Raw genomic sequence first — 19,553 nt, 5'->3', positions numbered from 1 at the left:
ATGATAAATAGTTTTGTTTTCATGGCTAATATAGTAATTTACTGATAAAAAGATAATTTGATAAGAAAAAGCATTTTCTTTCATTCTTAAAGAATCGGTGAGAATTTAACAATGGGCATCATTATTATATCAATAATATATAGTATTATTATTAATAATAATTTGCATTGTACTAGCCCAGAGGAGCCCCAGTCTTGGACTAGGGTCCCATTGTGCTATGTGCTGTACGAACACCCAAAAATGATGGTCCATGCTCCACAGAACTTACAATCTAAGTATAAGACGAGAGAACAGGTAGATTCAAGAGACCGATTGGGAGAGCACCAGGAGACAGAGACAATACTGGTCAGCATAATGGGCAGCATTCTCAGCACACCAGATGTATATGTGTTGTCAAGTTTTTGGTAGACATGACAGCAAAGAAGAGTTTTATGGAGAGGTAATCTTGCAAATGTTTATTAAGGGCAGCGTGGGACAGAAACACAAAGATGCTTGTTTGAAAATTTAGCAAGTGGATGATAAAGGTGGGTGTCATTGTCATAGTGGAGGCAGGAGTTAACATCTTGATAGTTTGAGAGGTAGGATAACGATAAGCAATGAAGGACCTTATCCTACCTAGGGGACAATTTCCTGGTGCAAGTGCTAGAGGAGCCAACTGGGGGGGAGCTTTTCTTGACCTGCTGCTCACAAACCGGGAAGAATTAGTGGGGGAAGCAAAAGTGGATGGGAATCTGGAGGGCAGTGACCATGAGTTGGTTGAGTTCAGGATCCGGACGCAGGGAAGGAAGGTAAGCAGCAGGATACGGACCCTGGACTTCAGGAAAGCAGACTTCGACTCCCTCAGGGAACTGATGGGTAGGATCCCCTGGGGGACTAACATGAAGGGGAAAGGAGTCCAGGAGAGCTGGCTCTATTTCAAGGAATCCCTGTTGAGGTTACAGGGACAAACCATCCCGATGAGTCGAAAGAATACTAAATATGGCAGGCGACCAGCTTGGCTTAACGGTGAAATCCTAGCGGATCTTAAACATAAAAAAGAAGCTTACAAGAAGTGGAAGGTTGGACATATGACCAGGAATGAGTATAAAAATATTGCTCGGGCATGTAGGAATGAAATCGGGAGGGCCAAATCGCACCTGGAGCTGCAGCTAGCAAGAGATGTCAAGAGTAACAAGAAGGGTTTCTTCAGGTATGTTGGCAACAAGAAGAAAGCCAAGGAAAGTGTGGGCCCCTTACTGAATGAGGGAGGCAACCTAGTGACAGAGGATGTGGAAAAAGCTAATGTACTCAATGCTTTTTTTGCCTCTGTCTTCACGAACAAGGTCAGCTCCCAGACTGCTGCACTGGGCATCACAGCATGGGGAGTAGATGGCCAGCCCTCAGTGGAGAAAGAGGTGGTTAGGGACTATTTAGAAAAGCTGGACGTGCACAAGTCCATGGGGCCGGACGAGTTGCATCCGAGAGTGCTAAAGGAATTGGCGGATGTGATTGCAGAGCCATTGGCCATTATCTTTGAAAACTCGTGGCGAACGGGGGAAGTCCCGGATGACTGGAAAAAGGCTAATGTAGTGCCAATCTTTAAAAAAGGGAAGAAGGAGGATCCTGGGAACTACAGGCCAGTCAGCCTCACCTCAGTCCCTGGAAAAATCATGGAGCAGGTCCTCAAAGAATCAATCCTGAAGCACTTACATGAGAGGAAAGTGATCAGGAACAGTCAGCATGGATTCACCAAGGGAAGGTCATGCCTGACTAATCTAATCGCCTTCTATGATGAGATTACTGGTTCTGTGGATGAAGGGAAAGCAGTGGATGTATTGTTTCTTGACTTTAGCAAAGCTTTTGACACGGTCTCCCACAGTATTCTTGTCAGCAAGTTAAAAAAGTATGGGCTGGATGAATGCACTATAAGGTGGGTAGAAAGTTGGCTAGATTGTCGGGCTCAATGGGTAGTGATCAATGGCTCCATGTCTAGTTGGCAGGCGGTGTCAAGTGAGTGCCCTAGGGGTCGGTCCTGGGGCCGGTTTTGTTCAATATCTTCATAAATGATCTGGAGGATGGTGTGGATTGCACCCTCAGCAAATTTGCGGATGATACTAAACTAGGAGGAGTGGTAGATACGCTGGAGGGCAGGGATAGGATACAGAGGGACCTAGACAAATTGGAGGATTGGGCCAAAAGAAATCTGATGAGGTTCAATAAGGATAAGTGCAGGGTCCTGCACTTAGGACGGAAGAACCCAATGCACCGCTACAGACTAGGGACCGAATGGCTAGGCAGCAGTTCTGCGGAAAAGGACCTCGGGGTGACAGTGGACGAGAAGCTGGATATGAGTCAGCAGTGTGCCCTTGTTGCCAAGAAGGCCAATGGCATTTTGGGATGTATAAGTAGGGGCATAGCGAGCAGATCGAGGGACGTGATCGTTCCCCTCTATTCGACATTGGTGAGGCCTCATCTGGAGTACTGTGTCCAGTTTTGGGCCCCACACTACAAGAAGGATGTGGATAAATTGGAAAGAGTCCAGCGAAGGGCAACAAAAATGATTAGGGGTCTGGAACACATGACTTATGAGGAGAGGCTGAGGGAGCTGGGATTGTTTAGTCTGCAGAAGAGAAGAATGAGGGGGGATTTGATAGCTACTTTCAACTACCTGAGAGGTGGTTCCAGAGAGGATGGTTCTAGACTATTCTCAGTGGTAGAAGATGACAGGACAAGGAGTAATGGTCTCAAGTTGCAGTGGGGGAGGTTTAGATTGGATATTAGGAAAAACTTTTTCACTAAGAGGGTGGTGAAACACTGGAATGCGTTACCTAGGGAGGTGGTAGAATCTCCTTCCTTAGAAGTTTTTAAGGTCAGGCTTGACAAAGCCCTGGCTGGGATGATTTAGATGGGGATTGGTCCTGCTTTGAGCAGGGGGTTGGGCTAGATGACCTCCTGAGGTCCCTTCCAACCCTGATATTCTATGATTCTATGACCTTAAAAGGGATGACAAGTAGAATAGTAATGGAGAAGCAAAAGCCAGTGGAGAAATGCAAAGAGAAGGGTGACTTAGTCAAAGCAATGAGCTGTGATAATAATCTTTGCAGCATTGATTTGAATTGATGCAATCCGGGAGAGATTTAATTTGTCAAGGCCAGAAGGGAGAATGTTGTAAACGGAGGTTGTTGCGCTAGTCACGATATGAAATGAGGGCCTGGACTAGGGTTTTATTTTAGCAAAATGGTGTAGGAAGAAGCAGCAAGATTTAGGGTATGTCTAGACAGCCGACATTAAAGCTCATGGCTGTATGGTTGCAGCTCCAGCGCTGGGAGAGAGCTCTCCTAGTGTTGTAATAAAACCATCTCCACACGGGGAATAGCTACCGTCTACACTGCCACACCCCTGAGCGAAGAACGTTTCAGAACTGTAAGTGGCAGTGTAGACAAGGCCTTAGACACAGCCTATATTATAGAATATACTACAATGTGTCAGAATTTAATAGCATAGTAAATTTATCTCATCACTTTGTCACTTGACTTGATATTTTTTTTGTACAATTTATTTCTAGTACAATTTTCATTTCTTTTTTTCTTGCAGGTGTTGCACTGTTGTGTTTATGGCTCAAGCACATATACGCAGCAAAGCCATTACATATTGAGCCTTGCAGATCTCTCGTCTAATGACTATGATCCATTTTTGCCATTGGGAAATGTCAAGAATTCTGAGCCAGCACACTCCCATTCCATTCCAGATTTGGGAAATCTACTCACTGTTGTTGAAGGTAAGTAACTCCACAGAAAATAACTTGAAGATTGCTAGGATTTCAACATTAACAATATGAGGATTTAATAACCTGCTAGGTGGCATTTCTTCATTGAAAAACATGCTTGCACAGGTAACGCTGAATAATTCTACAGGTATTTTACAGGGAAAGCCATTTGGTTCAACGCATTCATAGTCTGGAGTTCACTTATGTTAGTGTGTTCAGTATATTAGGAGAATACCAGTGAGGAACTAGAAAATTTCACACACTTCTTGATGCTTACTAAAATGTGTCAAAACCAGAATTTCTTTGTAGAAAAGATAACAGACTTGCATAAATTATGACTGCAAATACGTCAAAAGAAAACATAAAGACATCTTCAATATGACTCCAAACGTTAAATGTTTACCTCAAGAGCCCTCTTTTGGAAGGGAAAACCATCAACTAGTTAACCACATAGGGAAGTTGATATACTGTTTTGAAAAGAGAGAGGGCTGGGAACTCCTAACACATCTGAGCTAGAATGGCAAGAGAGTAAATATTTGTCCCAGTTAAGAAGTCTAATTGAAATTCTCATTTGGAGTCTAGAAGGATAATAGTATTGAGGTAACGTATATAAAAAATGTTAATTGTGCATATGCTTTCTATGTTAATTTTAGTTGTTGAGTGATGTATGACAGAGAAGATGACCTTATCTATTGATTCAGATTTAATTTGCATAAAAATTCTGAGTTTGGATTGAATTCAAATCCTCAGATATATAAGAGTTTGTAATAATAAAAGCAGGGTTCTGATATACAACAGTTTGGGGCTAAATTCAAGACAGCTCTGTTTCTGCTGCTTGTCAGAGCGTCTTGAAAACTTCCCAAAGTCATTAATAGACTGCAGATATGTGGTATGGAATTCTTAGGATCTCGCAACCTCACAAGATCATTGGAGGAGATGGTATGATGGGATAGCATGATTTTGGTAATTAATTGATCTTTAAATATGCATGGTAAATAGGCCCAATGGCCTGTGATGGGATGTTAGATGGGGTGGGATCTGAGTTACTACAGAAAATTCTTTCCTGGGTATCTGGCTGGTGAATCTTGCCCATACGCTCAGGGTTTAGCTGATTGCCATATTTGGGGTCGGGAAGGAATTTTCCTCCAGGACAGACTGGAAGAGGTCCTGGAGGTTTTTCGCCTTCCTCTGTAGCATGGGGCATGGGTCACTTGCTGGAGGATTCTCTGCTCCTTGAAGTCGTTAAACCACGATTTGAGGACTTCAATAGCTCAGACATAGGTGAGAGGTTTTTCGCGGGAGTGGGTAGGTGAGATTTGTGGCCTGCGTTGTGCAGGAGGTCGGACTAGATGATCATAATGGTCCCTTCTGACCTTAGTATCTATGAACAAAGAAGAAAATGTCACTTCTCCCATGTGCCTTTTCTATAGTGAGAAAGTCATAGATATGATGGTATTGGGTAATCACTTTTGCTTGTGGTTACATTTACAGAATTAAAACTGATGAATAAAATTAACTCCAAATCAAATCCTTTTGAGAACTACGTGGCTAGTCCATTGTGTACCTTGTTTGAACACCTTTTTTGCTTTATGGGAAGCTAAACAAGTACGTAGTCATGAGTGATCTAATGTTGATGGAATAATATGAAAACTCTCCAAACAGCAGTGGCTCTTCACTTTTTACTAAGAATGACTTTAACTTTGTAAATATTGGTTTCAAGGAGAGTCTCACTAGGAACGTTTGAGAGCAGAACTTGGACCTTATCTGATTGGACCTGATCTGATTTATTGAAAACAAAAACATGTCATCCATAGACTCTGGCAAGCTCAATGGTATAAAATTCTAGTAAAAAACTGTAAACATGCAAAAACAACAAGGAGTCCTTATGGCAACTTAAGAGACTAACAAATTTATCTGGGCATAAGCTTTCATGGGCTAAAACCCACTTCATCAGATGCATGGAGTTGAAAATACAGTAAAGAGGTATAAATACACAGCACATGAAAAGGTGGGAGTTGCCTTACCAAGTGAGGGGTCAGTGCTAATGAGCCAATTCAGTTAAGGTGGAAGTGGGCTATTCTCAACAGGAAGGGGTGGAAATCACTTTTGTCGTGCTAATGAGGCCAGTGTAATCAGGGTGGCCCATTTCAATTATGCAGCATTTCTTGGGGATTGTTGCAAGAAAAACTCCTGTGATTGTAATACATAAAATGGCCAAATAACATTTTGTAGATGAGAGAGAGACACACACACACATCTCTCACAATATTTTATAGTGAATTCAGTTCTATGTATGTCACATGATTTGATTCACCCATTACAAAAAAAATCAGCTGCTAGTAGGATGTATTCACTAAGGGAAAACATCTATTTATGTATCTTGGTCAATATCATTAATTCAAGCATTAGATTAAGAATAACTTCCGGAGTACAATATTGTTCTAAAAACTTTATGTAAACCATTTCACAGAAATATTTTTTTACACAGGATTCAGAAACAGATGCAGTATAAGGATGTGCAAAATAATGCTAGACTTTCTATGCTACTTTGAAATACAGTTCTTTCTGTATTTCATGCTGGAACAAATTTTCATCACGACAGCATGTTTTCTTTTTACTTCCCTTGTACCTGCATTTTTAGTTTAACAAAAAGGTTAGAGGCATTAAAACCAATTGCTCTGCACACACTTCTTTCTGAGTGGGTACATTTTGTGAAGAGCAGAAAGATAAAAATAGACGTGAGAGAGATTTGTCATTTTAGGTAGAACAAAATGTTTTTCATCTTGGATATGTTTGTGCCTTGTACACTCTTCTATTTTACTGTCATGCTATTTTCAGACTAATGTTAAAAAGGGATTCTTCCTGCTTTTTTTATTTTTGTTATTTACATATGCCTTTTACCTGTCACATTATTCATCACTCATTATAGCTAGCTACAACAATACAGTAGGTTTAATCAGGTCAGAGAAAAGAGGAAACACATTACAGTAACAGCTGCTATAGTAGCAACAGGCATTGTAGAAGCAATACTGAGTGTGTATTTTTATTCAAAATATCATAATAGTGTAGGCAGAAAGCAGATTATTAATTTTGCAAGGTAACTATCCAGGATAATTAAAATAAGTTAAATACAAAAAGTTAATCGTTACAAGATCAATTAAAATTAATAAAGCTTTCTGTTGTTTGCTTCTCCCATTTCTTTAGTATTCTCAGCATCCACAAGAAAATTAGACATACTCCCCAACAATATGGAAATCTGACAGCTTGAAATTACTGTCACTATTTTTATATTAATGAAAACTTCAACATTAGGAATATGAAACATATTTATTCTAAAAACCAAAGTTTATGCAGTAAACTGGACATTTTTTTCCTCCCTTTTGATTGGATCTTCTGCGGGCTTTTTTGTGTTTTGTTGTATAACCAGCAAGCACTGGAGTAATGCCCACCCCCTTCAGCTTTCTTCTGCTTGGCCCTTCAGCTTCTAACCTTGTGTTTACCCACTATAGCGTAATGACAACACACCTCACTGGGATAGAATACCTGTGTTCATACTCCTTGCCTGAGACTGAGAGGGGAGTGTATAGGTTCCAGAGCCTCTTTACCCTTCAGCACTTCTTCTTGGAGGTGGTAAGGGTTTTCTTCTCTTTGAGGGCAGACTGCATGAAACTACCCATACAACAATAATCATAACAAAAACAAGGTTTATTAAAAACAGAGAGAAATAGAATTGCAGCAAGAAAAATAGTTTGCTTAACATATCTAGATTTTTAATTTTCATAAACTAGGTAAGGCATTTTCAGCTTAGTTACAGCTCGTGAAAGCAGTCCTCTGTATCTAACCACTTTGGTCCTTGTCTCAGCACTGCTCTGCTCACTGTCGGTACCAAGATCCTTGATCCAGGGCAGATATCTCCACTTTTCAAACCAGTTTTCTCTGCCTCAGTCACACACACAGTAGGGTACCAGATTCATGGCTCATCTTGCAGGAAGTAGCCCACTGAGGAGAGGATGACTATTGAACAATAAAAGCTTAATGACCTAGCTCAGATGCCAACTTTCACAGACCTGGCTGTATCTTGTTTTGGTTGGGGCCCTTGTTAAAAGACCTTAGACAAGTTTTTTGTTCTTTTGTCATGAACTATGAATTATGGACAGAGGCCTGGACACTATTTCACAGCCTGATTCAGCTGACTTTTACAGACACTTATATCCTGTTGCAGTGTTGAGATGAACTTGAAGCCTGTTAGGTGATTGATTATGCCCCAGCGAAAGAAATGCTGAATATCTGAATAAGAACTTGGAGATAGTCATCTTTCTTTGTAGAGAATGAGGGAGTTAAAAAATACACTTAATGTCTTATGCACCTCAGTATATCCGTTGGATAGTATCCTGTTTCAATGCAAGTTATATCAAAGGATGCTGTAAGGGCGAAACCAACGGGAAACTACAAGGAATAGCAAGGGTCCTTTGGGAAACTGTAGGGAAATGGGAAATAACCCCTGGCTTAGTGCCCACTAGGTTGGCAAAGTTTACTCTTCCAAGGCCAAACTTAGGATCAAAGGGTACACTAAAACCTTAAATATGCTGGCCTAGATTGGAAGGGGAGTGCAGGTTTGAGTGGGGTGTCCGCAGCAGCTGGAGTTGTGTTCGTGACACACACACACACACACACACAGAGAGAGAGAGAGTGAGCATGCTTCTGCAGCACACAGAGAGAGAGAGAGAGTGAGCATGCTTCTGCAGCAATGCAGACTGTCTCTACCAGCCCAGAGATGGGCGTAACTGGGCTGACTGGAACTTATTACAACCTGCAAGGAAAGATCAGGGTTTAGATAACGGGAAATATGCATATAGACCTTTATCATTTTAAACTTTGATTCTTGTTGCTAGGTACCTCTGGCTGAAAGAATAAATAATGCTTTGTTCTGAAGAAGCTATTTCTGTGTCACTTCAAACTTATTTTGTCACAGTTTTCCAGAGGAAATGGTCTTGCAGGTGCCAAACCCGCATGTCAAGTTGGGCCTGTCAGGTTAACACAGTTGGTGAGGGAGCTGTAGCTCAGAATCTAGTCCAAGAATGGTAGGATGATGTGGTTCCACCCAAAGTGACGTGCAGGAATCCAGGCTGGTCACCTGGGAGATTCACTGAAGAGGGACTGAAAGGGGTCTAAATCACAGCTCGGCCTGTAACGGTGATGATGATGATCTAGATTATGAACTTGTTTGGACCATAAATTCATTCTAAAGAGTATGTAACACAGCTAAGAAGTCATGATAAGATGTCAAATAATGTCAAATAAGATGAAAGTAAGCTGTTGCTAGTACGCTATGGCTGGGTTCATTGCTCTGTGACCCCCTTCTGACAACAAAAATCACGACACAACCCCAGGAGCGGGGACTGAAGCCAGACCCCCACCGAACCCCACCAAAGCCTGAGCCCCACCACCTCAGGTGGGAGGGACCAAAGCCCAAGGGCTCCAGCCCCAGGCTGGGGGTTGGGGCCTGTAACCTGAGCCCCACCACCGAGGGCTGAAGCCCTTGGGCTTGGGCCCTGGGCGGTGGGGCTCAGGCTTCAGCTTCTACCCCAGCAAGTCTAATGCCACCCCTGGCAACCCCATTAAAACGGGGTTGTGACCCACTTTGGGGTCCCAACCCACAGTTTGAGAACTGCTGCACTATGGTATTCAAGATTTAATGAGACTTTAGACTGGAGTAGCAGCAAAGAACATTTGAAAACAATCATCTGTGTGTTGTGTGTCTGTCTTTGCAGATGTAAAGCACGGTATACATGTTAAGTATTGTTTATTAAGAGGCTTGTCAGTGCTCAGCCTGTAGGAAGGAGGAAACACCTGACAACACTTGTGTAACCTCTTTTTGCAGATGAATGGAATATCATTGATTAGGTCCAGAAAGAGCTGTTTCCAGCCCATTGTGACAGAATGCAGGCAGCTGTTTTCTGTCTTTGATGGTAGACAGGGGCAGTAAAATTAAGTGTTCTTGAAGATTCCACTCTTTCAAAAAAAAAAAAAAAAAAAAAAAAAGGAGGGGGAAATCAGGGGGTTTGTGAAATACAGCTTACACAGACATGAAGAAAAGCTGTGTGTAAGCTGAAAAGCTTGTCTCTCTCACCGAAACAAGTTGGTCTAATAAAAGATATTTCCTCACCCACCTTGTCTCTCTAGTATCCTGGGACCAGCATGACTACAACAATACTTCATCAGTGTTGTTTTGCATCAAATTTGGCAGTATACAGTGAGAATTCATGATTGCAGCTCACCTAGCAAGGAAAACTAGTGCTGTCATGGCAAATAGACAAATGCTTTATGATTGATCAGGAAGTGATAGATCAGCTCTGCCTCATTAGATTACAACAATTATTATAACAATCCATATCCCACTAACCCCTCTTTTTGTCCAATGATAGTGGTGGTTATTAACAGGCCACTTCACCTTGAATGGGGCCTTAGAATATGTGTTAACTGCTTATGTTAAACAATCTGTTTCACCTTCTATTCAGCTGTGACACTCCTGAGTAACTTTCCAAGACCTGAAGAAGTGCTCTTTGTAGCTCGAAAGCTTCTCTCTCTCTCACCCACAGAAGTTGGTCCAATAATAAATGTAACCACTTTCACAGGATGTCATTGTAGTCTTATACCCAGATAATTACATTTTGAGGGAGATGTGAATTAGAATAACTGTAAAATACCCAAAAGAGAATTTTGAAATCTAAAGATTATTTGAAAAGGAATGTGAAGTGGGTTTTTTTTAATTATTATTATTTAAAAATGTTTCTTTAATGGAAAAATAGATGGCTTAAAAGAAAAAAAAATCAAAACAGCCTTATAACCTGCCATGGACTACATATTGATTGAAATGTGTGGGTGCTCATTTTAATTACTCTTTGCTGCTGTGGTTGATTATTATCTTTGTATTGATTGATTTTTAGAAAAAAAAAGAAGAAGCTTGGAATTAATACCTCTAACTGCACGGATGGTTATGACACATCTAGTAAACCACTTAAGTCACTATCCCCTCAGTGGAGGACCTGCCATTCTTCACAGCCTTATTAGTGAGAATCATGACAACTTTTATGTGGAATCTTCTGAGCTGTCTTCAGAAGTCTTCAGAAGTCCAAACTTGCAATTATTTGTATTTAATGACAGTACTCTTATATCTTACCTTCAAATTCCTGCAGAAACGACTGTGGATACTGAGCCAGCAGGAGTCCTCTCAGATGTAAGAGTAATTGTCAGAGATATCTCAGGGAAATATTCTTGGGATGGCACGATATTATACGGACCTTTGGAAGGCTGTCTAGCACGTCAGACTGGAAATAATTCATTTGTGGTTTTGGGCAGTCATGAAGGGCAATTTGAGGCCCAGACAGACTTTTCTCAAGCAGAAGAAGGAGAGGATGCTCTTAATGAATTGCTAGAAAAGATTGGTAACACTAGTCCTGAATGCCTTTTACATCCACAGCTAAAATTAAATGAGCCATCACCACCACCATTTGGTATGAGCCATGATCAAGAGAATGAGATCATAGAAGCCATAATAAGGCAGAGTGCCCAAGAAAAAGAGCATGTACGTAAATGCAGTTCTGATCTTGATATGAACATAGCGAGTGAAGAAGAACCAAGTTCTGCTGAACCACAAGCACCATTTTATTTCTGTAGGCTGTTGCTAAACGACTTAGGAATGAATTCTTGGGATAGAAGGTAAGCGTGTATCTATGAATATATGTTTGTAATGCTGCTGCTATCTCACAAAGCTGAAGAAGTCTTCAGTTTCCCTGTGCTATACTGCTGCAATTGTGATTTACAAAGATGCTCATGCTGGAGTCCCCTTGTACTAATCAGATGGCGCCACCGGCATAGCATTCTTGAAGAGAAGGGTCCCTGGGTCTGAAATGGCCCACTTTGATTAGCTTCAGGTTAGGCTGAAAAATACATTTGTTTCCCCAAATATTGAAAAAAAGAGAGAGAACTGTGAGGTTGGTTAGTAGTTGAGGAAAGAGCATTTTTCAGTGTTTTGCTGGTTGGGGGTCTAAAGGACAGAACTGATGCAGTTTAGTCATAATGCATGGAATTTTTTTATGTATATTTTAAGTCATCCTTTTATTTAGCTGTGTGAATTATGAAACTCATGACATATATTCTATGATGCATTTTCCCTTAAATCTTTGTTTTATGTATCTATAGAAAAAGCTTTCATCTACTTAAGAAAAATTCTAAATTATTGAGAGAGTTGAAAAATCTGGACTCCCGTCAATGGTAAGTGAAACTTACTCAACAGTTCTAATGTTAAAGGCCACATTTTCAAGGGAGGGCACTACAACAGCATTCCCCAAACTAATCATTCCCAGAAGAAGTTGCCTGTGTTAGCAATGTAAATACCTGTTGTTGTGTATTCAATTCAATATATTGAGTTTTTGGTGAGAGAACCAGTAAATCAGCCTATTACTGTTTTCCCCATGCTTTCAGTCCATTTGGGTGACACCCTCTTCACAAGTGTGAAATGAAAAGGTTTCTTGGTTGTTGTTTTTTAGCTGGAGTGAGCAAATTACTTTTGGTGCCACTATGTATGAGACTGAATATAAGTAGCAGGATTTTTGTTTAAGGAGTCATATATATTTCTGTTTTCATATCAGTGTCCATAATGACGTAGGTGAAAGGAGCTACTCTGAGTGTATATTAGCCAAGGAATATTTTCCCAAAGAAGAATTTTCTTCAAAATGATTCATATGACAATAGCAGTCCTCTAAAGAGCAAGCTCAAACCCATCTCTTTAGAACTAGGCAATGGCAGAATAGAGTTCTGAATGTTGTGTACTATTTGCCATTACTTAAAATGTGATTTTTTTCTTTGAAAAGTGACTGTAAAGATAGCATTGTGGGGCATTATTGTGTCCCAATAATTTTCATAACAAATATGCTCAGTTTACCCCCCAAAAAACCCTTTTTTACACACCTGGGTTTGTCAAACTCAGCTTGGGTTCTGAAAGTCCATAAATGTGTTTTCCTTCTTCTACATCAGTAATTAAGAATCTACAGGCCAAATTATGCCCTCATTAATACCTGGGCAACTCTTCAGTGAGGTTGCACAGATGTAAGTGTTTAACCCTGTGATTGTAATTAGGTAATCAATTTTTTGCTGATGCACAAAAAGAATAGAATCCAGTTCACTCTCCCCTATGGTGTTGACTCTTCAGTGTAATCAGAAGTAAAACATGATAAAAATTAGTTTTTGCCACTTAAGTAGGATGACATGACTGTATTCCTACAAGGATCAGATCTGTTGCGTAAAATGGTATGATTTTTGTATAGTCACATTTCAGAGTACACTGCTCTTAATGTGAAGAAAAATTAATTGAACTAACAAGTTGTTCTTCAAGTGATGGTCCCTATGTATATTCCACATGTGGGGTACACATGCTTGCCATGCACCCAAGTCCGGAAGTTCTTCAAAGCAGTGTCCATTGGTCCATACAAGTGCAGGAGCTCTCCTTGTGTTCTTGACCAGTGTTATAAAAGACAGTGAGGGTTAACGTCTCTCCAGTTCCCTCTTACCACTGCATGGCCTGAGTCGGACTCTTGTCCTCCTTCACTTTGTTGTATAATCTATTTGTATATAGTTATATTCTTAGGTTAGTAGTTAAAAAGTTATAATATAGTATCGAGTATTTCTTTTTCTCCAGTTGGGGATCCCCTCCGCCAGCTCTGGGACTGTGCCCCAAAGTCCTGCGATTCAAAAATCGTATCTCCTGCCCTTAATCCTTCTCCATCTGTCATGAACATCAGCTATGCTTGTGCTCTTTGGGTGAGGCGCCTATCTCTGCAAAGTGCAATATTTGCTGCTTCTTCCCACCCAGAACTCAAGAAGCCTGGGAGCTTCTCCTACAGAAGCACCTGATGGAGAAGGTTATGGGGCCCCTCTCTGATCCAGACAGGGAGACCATCCTCACCTACCTAGCATGTGCCTTGGAGTGGTGCCGTCAACATCGAAACCCAAGGACTCTTCTTCTCGGGCTCCTCATGAGCGTAGAGGGCACTCTCATGAGTGCAAGGACAGATCCCTGTTGAGGACTGTCTTTAAGAAACGCATTTCCTCACCAAGCCAGTCTGGGTTGTGTGAGATGTCGCAAACAGAACCTAAGGAGCCGGCTCCAATGAAGACCTCCAGATCCGAGGACAAGATACATAAAAAGAAAGGTCCGCCAATTCTGTCGGTCACCCTGGTACCAAAGCATAAGAATGGACGCTTGCCAGTTCTGTCTGAGTGCTGCTCCAAATCCATCGTCGGTACCACCTCGTCCATCTAAAGACTATCCAGTTGTTTGTTGATGTATTGGATCCATCAGACTTAACTGCAGGAACCCATCAGACATCAGGGCATACCAAGACTTATATAATATCGGAGGATATATTCCTCCTTATCCTCAGTCTCCACTTCTTTCTGGCCCAGCCCTCCTGAAGCAGGGGTTCTCAACCTTTTTCTTTCTGAGCACCCCCCGCCACCAACATGCAATAAAAACTCCACAACCCACCAGTGCCACAACAACTGCTTTTCTGCATACAAAAGCCGGGGCCGGCCCGGCATTAGGGGATAGCAAGCAGGGCAGTTGCCTGGGGCCCCATGCCACAGGGGCCCCAACAAAGCTACATTGCTCAGGCTTCAGCTTCAGCCCCGGGTGGCAGGGTTCAGGGCCCCAGGCTTCAGCATCAGGTGGTGGGGCTTCGGCTTTCTGCCCTGGGCTCCAGCGAGTCTAATTCTGGCGCGGCTTCACAGACCCCCTGAAATCTGCTCACGGCCCCCTAGTTGAGAACCACTGTCCTAAAGGATATCCTTACTCGGGAGGAGGACCTTACATCGCTGTCCCAGGAGCTGTCTCACCTCCAACCATCAGGAATGCCCTGGTACTGATGGCACTGCCACTACCAATGCAGCTGTTCTTGGACTTGGATGAATCAGAGGAGATGGCCATACCATTATCTCCATAGAGGCACTCAAGCCCTGATAGACAGTCAAGAGGTTACACTCACCATTCTCCCTTGTACAACTTCCCCAGGGGCTGCTGAAACTGGTTTCCTTGGGGTCCCCTGCAACCAATTGATCCCTCTTTCTAGCCTCATTGGGGTCCATTGAATCTTTATGGAAGGTGTCCTAGCCCCTCTCAGGAGTTGTACTGCTTCTCTCCCTCTCTCCAGCCAGTTCTGTCAGTGTAAGAGGAGGAAGAGGTGGAACCAAATCAGCAGGTACCAACAGTTCCAATGGGTACCTCTTCGTCATTCCCATATGAAGCAGTCACTCCTTCTCCGCCAAATGACGATTGCCATTACCAGGAGCTGTTACAAAGAGTGGCCAGTTACCTACAAATCCCTTTAGAGGAGGTCCAGGACCCTCAACACCAGCTCTTGGACATCTTATAGTCTCAAGGACCAAGTAAGGTGACTTCACCCATCAATGAGGCCATATTAGAACCAGGTAGTGCAGTATGTGCCCCGACACCGAAAAGGGCTGAGAAAAGGTTTTTTGTTCCTGCGAAAGGGGCTGAATTCTTATTCCCCATCCTGCCCACAACTCGCTGCTGGTACAGGTAGCTGCTGTAAGGGCTAGGTCATGCTATCAAAGGAGCCACCCCAGCAAATAAAGACTCTAAGAGATGGGACCTCTTGGGAGAAAGGTCTTCTGCTTGTCAGGCCTGCAATTTCCTTAGCTAACTCATAGACTCATAGACATTAAGGTCAGAAGGGACCATTATGATCATCTAGTCTGAGCTCCTGCACAATGCAGGCCACAGAATCTCACCCACCTACTCCTGCAATAAACCTATCACCTATGTCTGAGCTATTGAAGTCCTCAGTGGTTTAATATGTAGTGGTTTAATTAACTATCTAGCTTTGTTAGCAAAATACGATTTTAATACCTGTTCCAGGCTTGTGGACTTCACAGACAAGCTTTCCACAGAGGTCAGGGCCCAGTTTCAGTCTGTTGTAGCTGAGGGGAAGCTAGTGGCATAGGTAGCCTTGCAGGCTGCAGTGGATGCAGCAGACATGGCTTCCAGAAGTCTGGTCACTGGCCTAGTCATGAGGAGGGACTCCTGGCTGCAATTGTTAGGGTTTTCTAGGGAGGTCCAAAGCACCATCCAGGACCTCCCGTTTTGATGAGTCGAATCTCTTTAATGAGAAAATGGACAAGTCTCTGCTCTCATTAAAAGTCTTGAAATTGACTCTGTGTTCCCTGCGGATTTATACTCTGACCCTCAAGAGGAAACACCAGAGGCTACTCTATAGACCGAGGCCACCTCTCCTCATGCACCTTATTATCAAAGCAGAACTGAACCACCACACAAATGTCAGAAGATTTACGGACCTTGCTTCTCAGCCCCTGCTACTGCCATAACCTCTACTCATTCTCAACCATGAGCCAAGAATGTCTTTTCACATACTCGTCAAGACATGCATATACCACTGATGCCAACCACCTCATCCTCTGTTACTATTGGGAGCCATCTTACATTCTTTGCCCACAAATGGAATAAGATCACTACAAACAATTGGGTTCTGGAGAGTATCCACAAGGGGTACTCCATAGAGTTTCTCTTTCCCATCTCACAAACCCCTTCGGGGACCACTCTCATGAGGTAATTCTTCAACAGGAAGCTGGATCTGTCTTACACTGAGAGGCAATAGCACACATCCTGCCTCATTACTATGGGTGAGGATTTTACTCCCTGTATTTCCTACTTCCCAAAAAAGACAGAGGGTGGAGACCCTTCCTGGACCTTCGCAACTCAACGTCTTTATTTGAAAACTGAAGTTCTCAATGATTACAGTGGCAGGGAAGGAGAAGCAGTAGGCTGCAGCTGTAGGGGTGAGGGGAGGAAGAGTTCAGCAGCAGCTTCCTCCCACTCCCAGGGCTACCATTGTGACAGATGCCTTTCTTCTGGGGTGGGGTGCTCACCAGGAGAACAAACTGCTCAGGGTACCTAGACCACACAAGAGGCCAGACTATGTATAAACTTACTGGAACTGAGAGTGGTCTGCCTTGCATGCAAGGCCTTTCTTGCTTCGGATCCTGCTGGATTGAAGTAAGAGGAGCAACTGGAGAAGCGTCAATATTCACTGCCTCACATCTTCTGTTGGGAGCATGAGAGCTACTGTGCACGTGCAGGCGAACAGGCATTGCTCTGAGGAACTTCTAGACTTGGGCATATGGCGCGCATGTGTGCCCCATGCATGGACTATGGTTAGGGACCACACATCTCAAAAAACCTCCAGTTACAGTAAGTAACCTCCACATTTTAAAATGAACTTAGATCTCTTGTTACCTCTAATTGCAGCCGTGAAACTCACAAGATTGCAGTGTTTTACATTGCAGAAGGACAAGAGGACAAATGCTCAATATTGTCCAATGCAAGAGGAAGCCAACCATATGAAGATTTTGTTGCTGGATTGGGCTGGGAGGTAATAGTAGCAAACTTCAAATGTTTTTGTAGGGTTGTTGAAATCAACATTTTTAAAATGGGTAAATTGTATATTAGCTACGCATATTTAAATTTTCAAAACCAGAGAAATAATTTTAACTTACTTACTGCATGATATTTGGCAGAAGTTCATTTAAAAAATGCTGAGCAATATACAAAGCAGAATCCTGACAGTCCATAGGTTAAGCACTCCTTGCCACATGTAAACTGTGAAATATTTTAGAAAATAGTTTCTAAAAAAAGGAGACTAAAAGTATTAATTTCAATTGTTTATTTTTATATATGTGTATTTTAATAGTTTATTCAATTGTGAAATATTTCTTACCATCAGGTGTTTCAGGGGGCTGCGCTCAGGGGAGCAACCTAAATGCAACTTTCCATTAACTTTTTTTTTAAAAAAGAGAGAGAGAGAAATTTGCTTTAAATTATTAGAAGAATTACTGTAGGAGCAGCTTGTGTTACATTTGACATGTTTCCGAACAAAACAAGTTTTCTCCTGTTTCCCGTAGGTCAGGCCAGACAGTGGTTTGTTGTTACAAAGCCCTAGAGTTTGGTCTTGCCATTGACCCCCAGATTTCCATCAAAGTGATGGTGATGTGAACTGTTACTCATTAGTGGGAGAACCTCTTTTCACATCTTTCTGTGGAAGACCTACTCATCTGAGCCACATTCTGAGACCAGATATTCCAAGAGGTATTGTCCGATCCTTACTATAATCCCAGAGCGAAGTTATAGTCCAAGAAATCCTTTACCCCTACCCTGACTCAGTATTTACTGAGGCAAGCTGTTCTTCCTAGAGCCTTGAGTCGCTAGGCTTTCAGGGATCAGATCTCTGCTCTTGCAGAGGCCTACCTCAAGTTCATGTTGCTCTGCCTAGAAAGCTTGCATACTACAAAGACTAGCACTCAATAAACAACTTCAATAAATAGATCCATCTATTTATGGGCTCACTTCCACAAGTACTCTCTTCAGCTCTGACTCATGAGATTTCTGTACCCATTAGAGCTACTCTCTCTTTCACTAGACCTGAACTTATCCCTGGGCTGTTAACTGTGAAAGGATATTACCTACTATGGGTCATCTGTAGCTTCTTGACCTGTACTGCTCACTTTTGTCACAAAGTAGCATAAGGCTGCTAGATTAAATCAGAGAGCTCCTAACTGCCTGGGAACTAAGGACCTGATTTTCAGAGGTGTTGAGAACCCACTGTTCCAGTGGAATTGAATGAGAGCTGTAGATGCTTAGCACCTCTGAAACTAAGGCCACTGGCCAGTGTAGTTTGTCCTTCATTTCAGCTGTGATCTAAAGGGCAAAGTGATGAAGATGAACTTAACCATGGTCACTTGCATAGTCAGCCTTTGTGGCATTAAAAAAACCTGGAAAATAATGAAAAGCATGTTATGTCTTTCTGTGGGTAGAGAGAAATCTAATCACCCTCTTTGCCATTCACATAGTCTCAAAAAAGGAATTGCAGGGCAGACTGGCTAATCTTCCATCAGATCCATTTAGGGGAACCACAGCTCTAGATATTCTCCTTATATGACAGCTATGGGCATTTGCCCCACAGGGACCTAAACATTATACCAGGAAATGGGAAGGTACAGAAGCTCCTCTTCTGCTGTCCACCTTTTGAATGAGGATGATGCTCTTGAGGTTGATGCCTTGTACCACCTATACGCTAGAGGTAGTATGTCTTCTCTCTTTCCCTTCTAATGGAAAAGTTACATTAGAAGGTATTGAGATCTTAGGCTAGTGGCATCCCAGTATTCTTCATTTGATCCAGGGCACCTTGGTGCAGTATATCACCTCATCCATTCAGGGTATGTCTCTGCTGCAGCTGGAAGTGTGCCTTCCAGCTCAAATAGACAGACGTGTGTTAGCACAGGTGAGCTAGAGTGCTAAAACTAGCAACGAGAAAGGCCAGTGGAGTCTCAACCCAGAAGTGGCCCTATTCCATAAAGAAAATTATGGTCAGAAAATGACTCTCCAAAAATGGAATCCTCTTCTTCAACAGAGCTGCTCCATGTCTTTCCTCTTACTCTCCTTGCTTCAGTGAGAAAAGTACATGTTTACAGCTGTTTACTCTTGTTAGCCCTGCAGAGCCACTGCAGCAAGGGGAAGAGTGAGCTGGATTCTCTTCTGGATCACACACCATCAAGAGGATTGTTAATTAAGGTCCAACTGCATGGCCATATTCTGTCCTCATGTACGCTGTGCAATCCTACTGAGGTGCAACTGAAGGCAGAATTTGACCTCGGGGATCCATAATGCTAGTGATAATGCATGAAACAGTAAAAAGAACCTAGCTTAACTTTTAGCTCT

General features: G+C 42.3%; 1 protein-coding gene across 4 annotated transcripts in view; it reads left to right on the top strand.

Annotated features, from left to right (window-relative positions):
* The window catches only part of RALGAPA2 (Ral GTPase activating protein catalytic subunit alpha 2), a 297,122-nt gene that overhangs the window by 156,851 nt on the left and 120,718 nt on the right, over window positions 1–19,553 (top strand). For all 4 annotated transcript variants that reach the window (XM_074949738.1, XM_074949737.1, XM_074949736.1 and 1 more), the window contains 4 exons: window positions 3,574–3,757; window positions 10,693–11,464; window positions 11,948–12,019; window positions 17,088–17,211. In XM_074949738.1, the coding sequence (XP_074805839.1) occupies window positions 3,574–3,757; window positions 10,693–11,464; window positions 11,948–12,019; window positions 17,088–17,211 (1,152 nt within the window). The remainder of the gene's footprint in view (window positions 1–3,573; window positions 3,758–10,692; window positions 11,465–11,947; window positions 12,020–17,087; window positions 17,212–19,553) is intronic.

Source organism: Natator depressus, chromosome 3 (assembly GCF_965152275.1).
Source record: "Natator depressus isolate rNatDep1 chromosome 3, rNatDep2.hap1, whole genome shotgun sequence".
Classification (NCBI taxonomy): domain Eukaryota; kingdom Metazoa; phylum Chordata; order Testudines; family Cheloniidae; genus Natator; species Natator depressus.
Note: the sequence above shows the minus strand (reverse complement) of the source record. Positions and strands in the feature narration are given on the sequence as shown.